We start from the raw sequence: 12,809 nt of genomic DNA on the forward strand, positions 1-12,809 counted from the left end.
TGTAGAGAAATGGACAACATGACTAAGGGTAGTGGGTCCCTATCAGCTTAGTTAAATGAAACTATGAAATTTTATAGTGTCTCAATACTAGCCACCATGCAAAGGAATATTGACATTTTTATGTTTTAGTAATAGCTCTTAAAATTCTGAACATATCAGCCAATCTTTTGAAAAATAATAGAGTGGCAGGTGAGAAAGATGAGAAGACTATAGGTAAAGTGCCAAGAAACTAGTATGAAAGAGTATTGCCCTGGTTTCAAGATAACCAGGTAGGGCAGTCAGGAGCTCATGTTTTGGGTGGACCACAGGTGAGTTCTGTAGTGTGTGGAAGCCAGGACACAGAGAACAACAGTGACATGCCTAGTAAATTAGAGGGGCCAGGTTACACAGTGGATAGGGTGCTGAACCAAGGGTCCAGACAAATCTGAGTGCAGATCCAGTCTCAGGAAGATCTAAGTTGAAATCCAGTCTCAGACCCTTACTAGATATATTGCCTTAGGGAAGTTATTTCACCTTTCTCTGCCTCAGTACCTTCATTTGAAAAATGGGGGATTATAGCAGAACCACCTGGGGTTAGTGAGAGGGTCAAATGAGATACATTTGTAAAGCGTATTGCGCACTTCAAAGTGATGAATAAATTTTAGTTTTGCAATTTATATCTAGTTCTGTGCTTACATAGAATGCAATACATATGAATATTTTTAGTTCTCTTATTATTGGACCTCAGAAATGTACAAGAATTTCACCAGGAAGGTACAGATTTGTTAAGGAAACACTCGTGGCAATAAAATACTGGATATAAAATAATGAATTTTTGTTGAAATTGTGACCATGGAGGCCCAAGTTTTCTACTTGTTTGTAGTTAATAGAAGAGATGAAGAGACTGACATTGGCAGACAGAATCTTTGGAGATTGTCAGGAGTTACATTTTTATATGCTTAAAGCATCATAGATGATGTAAATCACTTTAGTTTATACCAGTCACATCTTTGAGGGCCAGGATACAGGAAAATACTTTAAAATTGAGACCTCTGGCCTCAATTCACAATAATTATGTAAATAATGGTTACTAGAGGAGGAAAAAGTAATCTCTTCTCACACTTCACACTGTACACTACTGGGAATTCTAAGGGCCTTTCAGGGGTGTGAGGTGTCTGACTTCCTCAGAGCTCAGGAGGTTTGAAGTGTGACTTGAATCTGACACAGTGGGGGAGGGATGTTAATAAAAGATGCCCCTTGAAGTGGGTATTATCACAATTTCTAGCTGCTTACTTAAGGAAGTTTCTCAGAGGTACAAAGCAGAATGTTTCTCAAATATTCAGGTCAAAACTAATTACTTGATTGCTGTTTGCTAAGTTACCTATGTTACCCTCAGAGCCATATCAACTTCTAATTCTAAATGATCATTGGAAATTAAACTGGAAAAAATTTATAATGCTTTGAAGGTACAACTGATATGTCTTTTATGGACATCAACTTAATGTAATATTTTCTTACAAAACCATTGAAGATTTCAATGGTAGGCTCTGTTTGGTCAGAAATATAACCACTGCAAGGTTCAGAGAGAAGAATCATGAGCAGTAACAATGGGTCCCAGTCTGCAGCTGTACAACTCTGCTATGAGAACATCAATGGGTCCTGCATTCAGACTCCCTACTCTCTGGGACCCCGGGTCATCCTCTACCTGGTCTTTGGCTCTGGGGCAGTGCTGCCTGTGTTGGGAAACCTCTTGGTGATGACTTCTATCCTTCACTTCAAGCAGTTGCACTCTCCAGCCAGCTTTCTCATTGCCTCCTTGTCTTGTGCTGACTTTTTGGTGGGAGCCACTGTGATGCCCTTCAGCATGGTGAGGTCAGTGGAGAGCTGCTGGTACTTTGGGGAGAGTTACTGCAAACTGCATAGCACTTTTGATGCGGAATTTTGTTATGCTTCCCTCTTTCACCTGTGCTTCACCTCTATTGATAGATATATTGCTGTTACAGATCCTCTAGTCTATCCAACCAAGTTTACCCTCTCTGTGTCTGGGCTGTGCATTGCTTTCTCCTGGACCATCACTCTGTCTTACAGTGGGTCTGTTTTTTACACAGGTGTCAATGACGATGGGCTAGAGGAATTAGTAAGTGCCCTCAACTGTGTGGGAGGTTGTCAGATGGCTGTGAATCAAAAGTGGATCATAATACATTTTTTATTGTTTTTCATACCCAGTCTAGTTATGATTATTCTTTATTCCAAGATTTTTCTTGTAGCTAAATTCCAGGCTAGAAAGATTGAAAACACAAGTAGCAAAGGGGCATCTTCATCCTCAGAGAGTTACAAAGCCAGAGTATCCAAGAGGGAGAGAAAAGCAGCCAAAACCCTGGGCATTGCAGTGATTGCGTTTCTGATTTCGTGGTTACCCTACTCAATTGACTCATTAATTGATGTGTTTCTTGGCTTCATCACCCCTGCCTATGTCTATGAGATCTGCTGTTGGTTTGCTTATTATAACTCAGCTGTGAATCCCCTGATTTATGCTTTCTTTTACCCTTGGTTTCGTAAAGCTATAAAACTCATTGTCACTGGCAAAGTCTTACAGAATGGCTCTTCAACCATGAATTTGTTTTCTGAACATGAATAAAGGTTAGTATGATGAACACTGATCATGCATTTCTCCTGATATTTATAATTTTCTAACCTATTCCTTTATTAATTCAGAAGTGCCAAATAACAGATACTAAATGTAATAAATTAGCAAAACCTCTTAGAGGAGGTGAAAAAGAATCATTCTTTTTTTTTAGACAAGGTCATAATGCTTTTCAGAGTTTTGGCAGTTACATGAATCTCTAACTTTATTATAAAAAAATTCCTGACACATCACAAAGGATTATTATTAGTGTCTCAGCTCTAAACAGCATCTTGGCTTATTGGGTCTCTCTCACTCTTCCTCTATTCTTCTATTTTTCTGATATGCATTTTTAAACCATTTTTCTATATTTCATTTTCTGTCTCCAAAATTTCCCAGGATCCTGTGAAACATTCCAGCTCTCACCATGCTGTGCCTCCCTATTTATTCAATTTTCCTTTGTGTTTCCTGCTTCCTAGCTGTCCCTGACTGCCCTCAGACATGGGCAGCCTCTGGGAAGAGCCTGATTCTCTTTCTCTCACTGCCTAAGGAAAAAGCCCTATTTCATATTTCCCTGTGATAGTAATAAAAAAAAAGTCTGAGTGGAGCAGTTTTTATTGGGTGCTGAGTGAGACTAAGCTCCATTTATTATCTTACTGACACTATTTCTGTTCACCACCTGTTATATCAATACCCCCTTACCACCTTGACTGAGACAGGGTTTGCGAATTGCCGGATATCATTTTTCCCTATATTCTGAAAATCGTGTGCTTGCTGATGCTGCCCAGAAGCACTTTCATCAACTAATTCACAAAATGTCTTTACTGATTTTGTTTCTCTAGAATCTTTCCTTTTCATATAATAAAACTAAACTGCAACTGATTACTGATGCTTTTTTGTTGTTTATGTGGTTGTGAATCATTAAAGAGTTTTTCTGGGTTTTGCTTTGGCAAGTCTGAAGATTCTTTGAGTATTTTCACTCAACAAGTGCAAAGCACATATTATGTGCATAATATTATTCAACAATCTGAATAATACACAGATATATAATAAATGGTTACTCCCCTGTACTTAAAAGTAGAGGACATAGGATACATACACCAATTAAAAAAATCGTACAGGAAAGAGGATTTCATTTGTAAACCCTCTGCATGACTATTTCTTCTCCTCATATGGCATATTGAATGCCTCTTTGCAGAAGAAAATGTCATATGACCTTTTAATTAAGTAAGTATCCTTTAGATTATAGGTCCCTGTCTGGCAAAGGCATTGTAGAATACTTGCACCAAGAAAATTATGATCTCTTGTAATTATATGTTGTACTATATTAACTCATTAAGTTTGCAACTTTTAGAATATTTAATCAAAACATAAAGTGGAAGTTCACAAGCTTTGCACATTACCTAAGTTCCCTTTGTAGTTGTTGGTTTACATGTAGAATAATCAGTGTTTGGTTAAATCTGAATACGCTGGTAGTTCCCCTAAATTCAGACTGGATTAAATCTCGAGCCCCTGTGACTTCATTCAACAACCCCTAGCAACAAGCCCACATAGATGTGGTAATGTGACTCAATAAATTTTTGTCATTAATGACAAAGAAAACATATTAGGTCATTTGTAAATTTAACAAACACTTCTTTTGAAAAAATACTTATATGATAGCCATTGTGTCAGAATCCAGAGATACAAAGATCAGATAGATAGATTGATAGTTACATACATAGGAGAGCTGGTGATGTAATGGAGAGAATAGCAGGTCTACAGTTAGGAAGACTTGAATTCAAATCCAGGGTCAGACACTTACTAGTTGTGTGACCCAGTGCCTCAATTTCCTTATCTGTAAAATGAGCTGGAGAAGGAAATGGGAAACCACTCCAGTATCTTTGCCAAGAAAACCCCAAATATCTTCATGAAGAGATGGAAATGATTGAACAATAATAACTCTAACAGAGGCATACGCATATATACATACATACATATACATATATATATAATATTTTATAATCTATCTGGGAGGGAATTATATACACCAATAATTATAATATGTAGAAGAATTAAATATGTGAAAACAAGGGAACTAGATATAAATCTATGAGAATAAGATACTTAATTCAGAAATTATAGATCATGTAGTCCAATTGTCTCATTTTATGGAGGAAGACACTAAGGCCTGGAGAGGTCCAGTGATTGCTCAATATCTTTCCACTGCTAGTAAAGGCCTGAGCCAGAATTAGGGCTGAAGTCTTCCTAAGTCCAAGTCCAATGCTCTATCCACCATATCAGCCTACCTTTGCAGTTTGGCCAAGGGTGGCACGGTGTTGAGATTGGTCTCATTCAGGAAGGTGGGGAGTGGGAGTCTGGAATTACTTGAAGGATAAAATGGTGCTTGAATTAGTCCTTGAAGGAAAGTACTTCAATAGGTTGAAAAGGGGGGAAATAAACATTCCAAGAACAACTGGATAGAATGAGCACAGACAAGAAAACAGAAGAAATAAGAATGGACCAGGAACTGGTCAGAAGCAGTGTGCTCCAGTAATGGAGAACCCTGCATTGAGAATCAGGGGATCTGGGTTTAAACCTTGCCTCTGTCATGATCTGTGTGACCTTGAAGAAGTCATTAAAGTTTTCTAGGTGATCTTATCCTCAACTGTGAATTAATAACCCCTGAGGTCCTATCCAGCCCTAGGTCTCTGATTCTAGGATTAAATATACTGAGGTGAAAGGTCTGAGATAAGGAAGGAAATGTCTATTGTTGCTAGACCATTGAAGGCCTTCAATATCAGGCTTTGGAATTTGTATAATAAACCAGGGGGACCCACTGAGGGTATTTGAGTGAAGAAGGGACATGTAAAGAAGGATGTGTACACATCTCTCCCAAAATCTCCACATCATTCACACTTCCATGACTGTAGTTCAGGGTCTTATAAATTTTCACTCAGATTATTATAGATTTCCTCCATGATCTCTTTGTTTGACACCACTCCCTACTCCAATCTGCCCTCCACACAGCTTCAAATGTTATTTCCCTTAAAGAACAGGTCTTAGTATGTAGATAGCTCTTCCCTGTGCAATTTATTCCATTAGTTCCCTTTTACCTCTGGGATCAAATAGAACCTCTTTTGGTGTGTAAAGCTCTTCCCAACTAGTTTCTGGGCTCCAAAATATCCCAAGGTTATAGTTTTAACTATCTCCATGTTTGATTATCAATGTATGTATGTATTGTATGTATATGTGTATATATATACACATACATATATGTATGTATATATGTGCATATATATACACACACACGCACGCACATACACATGCACATACATATCAGCTTGCTAAAGGAGACCCCAAAAAAATGCTGAAGAAAATACCACCTTTAAAAATAGACTAACTCAGTTGGCAAAAGAGATTCAAAAAGCCAATGAGAAGAATGCTTTAAAAAGCAAAATTAGCCAAATGGAAAAGGAGGTTCAAAAGCTCACTGAAGAAAATTAGAATAGAACAGATGGAAGCTAATAACTCTATGAGAAACCAAGAAATTACAAAACAACCAAAAGCATGCTGAAATGGAAGATAATGTGAAATATCTCATTGGAAAAACAACTGACCTGGAAAATAGATCCAGGAGAGACAATTTAAAAATTATGGGGCTACCTGAAAGTCATTATCAAAAAAAGAGCCTAGGCAACAACTTTCATGAAATTATCAAGGAAATCTTCCCTGACATTCTAGAACCAGAGGGCAAAATAAATATTGAAAGGATCTACTGATCACCCCCTGAAAGAGATCCAAAAAGAGAAACTCCTGGGAACAAATTCCAGAGTTCCCAGGTCAAGGAGAAAATATTGCAAGAAGCTAGAAAGAAACAGTTTGAGTACTGTGGAAATACAATCAGGATAACACAAGATCTAGCATCTTCTACATTAAGGGATCGAAGGGCGTGGATTATGATATTCCAGAAGTCAAAGGAACTAGGATTAAAACCAAGAATCACTTATGCAGCAGAACTGAGTATAATACTTCAGGGGAAAAATGGTCATTCAATGAAATAGAAGATGTTCAAGCATTTTTGATGAAAAGACCATAGCTGAAAAGAAAATTTGACTTTCAAACAGAAGAATCAAGAGAAGCATGGGATTATAAACAGGAAAGAGAAATCACAAGGGACTTACTAAAATTTAACAGTTCATATTCCTACATAGAATGATTATATTTGTAACTCTTGAAACTCTTCTTAGAGTTTAAAACTCTTCCAGAGTTTGAAACTCTGGGTAGTTGGGGGGATTATACACACACACACACACACACACACACACACACACACACTCACACACACACATAAGTAGAGACAGATAGAGAGACAGAGAGCAGTGGGTGAGTTGAATAGTAAGGGGTCATATCTAAAAAAAATAAAATATAGGGAGGAGAAAAGGAGAAACAGAATGGTGCCATGGACTGTCCACAGGGCCTGCCAATTGTGATTGCTGAGAGGTTGTGAAAGAAAAGTAGACACAGGGCCAGGTGAAGAGTTGTAAAGGACAGCTCTCATTTATTAACTGGATAGCCAAGATTTACATAGGTTATTACAGGCAATCAAACAGAATTGTTCATTGTGAGAACATTCAAGCAACCAAGGTCATTCCCATGAAAACATGCCCTAATCTAGTTCCTCCTGGTGAGACAGATTCAGGAAGGCACAGTCTTGGGGTGCCCCTGCAAGGTCAGGATGTTCTCATCCTTGCATATCAAGAGTGGGGATGATGAGCCAATTGTTTTGAAAAGTTAGCTGCTCATGTTAGTACAAGTCTCAAGTAAAACCTGGACAGTACCTCACATTCTGGACTACATCAACACTGGCCCTCTACAGAATGGGGCAAATTATCTCTCATAAAAGAGGCAAGAATAAAGCTTTTTCAAGGGAGGAGTGAAGCAGGGAGGTGAAAGGAAAAATGTGAAGCTTACTCTCATTACATTTGGCTTAAGGAAGGAATAACATGCACACTCAATTTGGAAGGAAAATCTATCTTATACTATAGAACACAGGGGAGAAGGGGATAAGTGGGTTGTTGGGGGGGATGACAGAAGGGAGGGCAAATGGGAGTAGGGAGTAATTAGAAGTAAATACTTTTGGGGAAGGACAAGTTCAAAAGAGAGAATAGAAGAAATGGGGGGCAGCATGAGGTGGAGGGAAATATAGTTAGTCTTACACAACATGACTATTATGGAAGCCATTTGCAAAACTACACATATATAGCCTATATTGAATTGATTGCCTTCTCACTGGGGATGGGTGGGGAGGGAGGAAGGAAGAGAAATTGGATCTGAAAGTTTTAGGAACAAATGTTGAGAATTGTTTTTGCATAAACCTGAGAAATAAGAAATACAGGTAATGGGATATAGAAATTTATCTTGCCCTACGGGACAAAAGAGAAGTTGGGGATAAGGGACGGGGAGATGTTTGAAGGGAAGGCAGATTGGTGGAAGCATAATCAGAAGATTTAGTTTTAAGGTATCATAGAATTCATTTTGAGCAACTTTTTTATTTAATATAAAAAAACGGATACCTATGTAGGTTGTCTGAATCATATAGTTAGTAAATTTGGACTTCTACACATATGGCTTTTTGGATACAGGAAAATGGAGTGAATTTTGTAAGCATCAATGTTATGGGAGGAGATAGAGATGTTTCAGAATGTGAAGTTCTGTATTACCTGGGAATGTTGGAATTTGAGTAACTGGTAACTAGTCAAAGATATTTGGCCCCAATAAAGTACTTTTTAAAGATTACAATAGCCTATGTTATTGTGGATGTTGCTATTTGTCCTTTGTTCTCAAAGAGGACCATGACATGAGGGAAGTGATACCATGACATGGAAGTGAATTTTATTTAAGTGAGGGAGGGCTGTACAAAGTCACCAGCCCTGATTTCCCCTCTGGAGCCATTTGGGTCCAGTGGCCAGATACAGATCAAGATAACTAGAGAAGATTCTCCAAAAAAGTCAAGAAGGGAGAAGGACTGGGAAGCAACACAGTGATTTTATGGTCCAAGAAATAAACACTTTAGTTTTTTTCATGAAAACAAGGTAGATATTATACACTTCGCCTCCAGTAAAGATGCAGGGGGCTTCTCAGCATCAGTGTTATGAACAAGAGAACTAGCCCCCAAGAGTATAGTGTAACCAAGTTGGATGGGAAGGCTTTAGAAACATCAATTTGGGACTGAAGCCTTTGTAATCTGGGCCTACTCTCAAGACACTGGAACCATTAGATAGCTAAGTGGCAAAGCCTATAGACTTCTGGATGTAGAATTGAGAAGACTTGAGTTCAAATCCTCCCTTAGACATTTGTGAGCTGTGTGACTCCTGCCAAGTCACTTAAGCTCTCTAACCCTCAGTTTCCTCATTGTAAAACTGGGGCCTTGGATCTGATGGCCTGTAAGGTCCCTTCTAGCATTGAATCTATGATCCATGATGTTCCATTTTAATGTCTTTGTTTTCTTTCATTTTTCCTAGATCTGCCTAAAACATAGAACAATCTCTATATGTATATTGGACATTCTAACAAAAATCGTGAATTGTCTCAGATTTCTCAATAGAAGCTGAGACTATAGGGAATGTCACTCCTGACAAATGAGCCCATTGCCCATTATAATAAAACTGAACTAGATTATCTCTTTCATGGAAAATTCTGGTTAGAAATGCATTGTGAAAAATCTAAAGCGTAAAATCCTTCTATATTGTTGTATATTCCAAATGAGGTATACAACCAGCCCACACACATTTGATATAATCAAGAAAGTACAATGAAGACTGAAAGGACCTCCTCTGATCACTTACTAAACTATGCTTAAAGGGTGAGAAAATTCCAATTTCCCCAGAACCATAGGAAAGACCCTCTATAAAGAATCTGTGTTCTAGTGGAAACCCAGGCTATAAGCTGCAGGATCTGGTTCCCACCAGGGGGACCCAAAATTGACATGAGTCAAAGTATTAAGTTATAAGGAAGACACAGTTTGTCTCATATTTTAATATTCAACTCACAAATCACAACACAGTGAGAAACCTGTTTTTTAATGGGACTGCAGTACATTGAAATACAAAAAAATTATTAGAACATTTCAACATTTTTTCATATACATCTCCAATTTAGTTCCTAAAGATTTAAAATGTATAAATTTAAAAAAAAAGTCCTGTACTTTTTACTTAAAGGGAAAGAAAACTACATTCCATGGAATTGATGACTGTACAGTAAGTAGTAACAAAAAAATTATAACATACTTACTTGCAACATTTTTGATGGCATATGGAAGCAATAGCATTAGTGTATAATATGTTTATAATATAATGGTGTATAAATGTGTTTATATGTATATTTGTACATATACAGGTATATGTATATATGTGTGCATATATATGTATTATGTGTATCTATATATAAACATAAATACACATACATATATACATACATACATACAAACAATTTGTAATTGTATCCTAAAATTGGGGCAGCCAGGTGGCACAGTAGATAGAGTATTGTGCCTTGATTCAGGAAGACTCATCTTTATGAGTTCATATCTGGCTTCAGACATTTAAATACCTGGGTGTCCTTGGACAAGTTACTTAACCCTATTTGCCTTAATTCTTCCTCTATAAAGTGTGTTTGAAAAGGAAATGGCAAACCACTTTAGCTTCTTGGTTGGAAAACCCCAAAATGGATCCAGAATAGTTTGACTCAAAGGAACAACAACCTAAAATCAATGTTGTCCCTTATTAATTTTATTCCTTTTTTAGGTGATCAAAGTAGACTCTTCTATTAATGAAATGAGCAAAATGTTGTAAAAGCAAATTAGATTTTGCTGTAAGGGCTGGTTTCATAATGTTATCTTATTAAAACATATTGTTGCTAATGAGGCAACTACTTGGTGTAGTGGATATAATTCTGGGCCTTGAGTCAGGAAGACCTGATTTCACATCCAGCCTCAGACATTTGTAATCCTGGGCAAGTCTCCTCAACTCTGTTTGCCTCAGTTTCCTCAAATCTAAAATGGGGATAATAGCACCTACTCCCCAGGGTTGTTGTGAAAAGCAAAGGAGAAAATACTTGTAAAGCACTTGGCAGAGTGCCTGGTATGTATACCATGTTGTGATTTGTGGTTATTTTTATTAATGAAGTAATGGTAGAAGAAACAAAGATAAAATGCACTTACACTCCAAAAACAAAACACAAACCCTTGTATAGGGCTAAATCCCCTCATTATCTACAATATAAAGGAAGCCAAGGACCCTGGCTGCAGAAAACCATTGTTCTCGTTTGAACTGCTTTCACTGGGAGGCTCACCTGCATTGTTAGCTGTAGGTGAAATTGCTCCCCCCACTTCACTTTCTTTTTTTTTTTTTTATAAGAAAATATGAAGAAAGAAAAAATACTAACAATCATATTCTATAATCTAGAATATGGCCGAAAACTTTTCAGGTCTGCTGATTTTAATAAATACAATTGTTAATGACACAAGAGAAAATTATTCACATTTATTATCTGTGAAATTAAAAAAAAGACTTTAAAAAAGAAAATACATCAGAGATGTTCTTGGATGAATAACAATAAGCAAAAAAAAAAATGGTTCCTTGTTGAATGCAAATGACAGGCTAAGAGGAGGGGTTTACATAGGATTATAAAATATACATTGGAGAAAAAGAGGCCTTTTACTTCTTGGTCCAAGACAGGAACAATGAAGAAAAATAAATATCAAACAAGAAAAGACAAGAGCAGGAGTGCAAGTGTGAAAACAGCTGGGAATCACTATTCACATGCAATTTGGCATGGTAAATAAGTTTTGTGAAACATCAACCTTGAAACTGGGATTTGGATTGCATGAAGAGAGCATGCCTTCATCTCATACTAATTGGCTTCTTCCATTTTTAACTTTTCCCCCTATTTCATCTTCTTCAATCTCAGACCTTAGCTTGTTCAGAAAACAAGTCGATGGTTGAAGAGTGCCCTCTGAAGACTTTCCCACTGACAATCAGTGTAATTGCTCTTCGAAACCAAGGGTAAAAGAAAGCATAGATCAGAGGGTTCATGGCTGAGTTATAATAGCCAAACCAAACTAAAATCTCATAAATATATGTTGGGGTGATGAACCCTAGGAATGCATCAATTATTGATTCAATAAAATAGGGGAACCATGAAATCAGAAATGCAATCACTGCAATACCCAGAGTTTTTGCAGCTTTTCTCTCCCTCTTGGACACTCTGGCTTTGTAACTCTCTGAGGATGATTCAGTTTTGCTGCTCATACTTTCTATCTTTCTAGCCTGCTCTTTAGCTACTAGAAAATCTTACAGTAAAGAATGACCATGACCAGAGTGGGAATGAAGAACAACAGAAAGTCTATCAGTACCCAGGTTTGATTCATAGCAATCTGACAACCTCCCACACAGCTCAGGGCACTTACTAATTCCTCCAACCCATCATCATTGGCACCTGTGTAAAAAAGTGAAAAACTATACGTAATGGCAAGGAACCAGCAGAATGCAATGCATATTCCTGAAACTGACAAAGTGAATTTGGTTGGATAGACCAGAGGGTCAGTGACAGCAATGTATCTATCAATGGAAATGAAGCACAAATGAAAAATAGAAGAATAACAAAATGATGCATCAAAACAAGAGTGAAATTTACAATAATTCTCCCCAAAATACCAGCAACTCTCCACTGACCTCACCATGCTAAAGGGCATCACAGTGGCTCCCACCAAAAAGTCAGCACAAGCCAAGGAGGCAATGAGAAAGTTGGCTGGAGAGTGCAGCTGCTTGAAGTGAAGGATAGAAGTCATCACCAAGAGGTTTCCCAAGACAGCCAGCAGAGCTCCAGAGCCAAAGGCCAGGTAGAGGATGACTCTGGGTGCTGGAGAGTAGGAGGTTTTAATGCAGGACCCATTGATGTTGTCATAGCAGAGCTGTATAGCTGCAGGCTGGGACTCATTACTGCTGCTCATCATTCTTCTCTCTCAGCTTATAATTATTTTTGCTTTTCTTTGTAATCACAGAAAATTATTATTGACATTTTCAATATTCCTGGAAAGAAAAGAGAAAAGCATGTTTGTACAAAATCAAATGCTATCCTTCCCTGAGATATTTGTAAAAGGAAACACATTGCTGTGAGAGTAGGCACTACATAGATGCTTAATTCCTTCCCCCTTTCTTACAAACAATGA

General features: G+C 37.6%; 2 protein-coding genes across 2 annotated transcripts; one reads left to right on the forward strand and one right to left on the reverse strand.

Annotated features, from left to right (window-relative positions):
- Positions 1 to 1,573: 1,573 nt before the first annotated feature.
- On the forward strand, positions 1,574 to 2,617 carry LOC140522928 (trace amine-associated receptor 6-like). Its single transcript, XM_072638092.1, has one exon. It carries the CDS (start codon positions 1,574 to 1,576, stop codon positions 2,615 to 2,617), a length of 1,044 nt encoding a protein of 347 aa, XP_072494193.1.
- Positions 2,618 to 11,544: 8,927 nt separating this feature from the next.
- On the reverse strand, positions 11,545 to 12,593 carry LOC140523807 (trace amine-associated receptor 9-like). Its single transcript, XM_072638457.1, is given in 2 exon segments — positions 11,545 to 11,930; positions 11,933 to 12,593. Coding segments are annotated over 2 exon segments (1,047 nt in total).
- Positions 12,594 to 12,809: the final 216 nt, after the last annotated feature.

The sequence above is a fragment of the Notamacropus eugenii genome, chromosome 2 (assembly GCF_028372415.1).
Source record: "Notamacropus eugenii isolate mMacEug1 chromosome 2, mMacEug1.pri_v2, whole genome shotgun sequence".
Classification (NCBI taxonomy): domain Eukaryota; kingdom Metazoa; phylum Chordata; class Mammalia; order Diprotodontia; family Macropodidae; genus Notamacropus; species Notamacropus eugenii.

Excerpts from the sequence above, each read along its gene's own strand:
- LOC140522928 (XM_072638092.1), top strand. The coding sequence starts at position 1,574 with ATGAGCAGTAACAATGGGTCCCAGTCTGCAGCTGTACAACTCTGCTAT.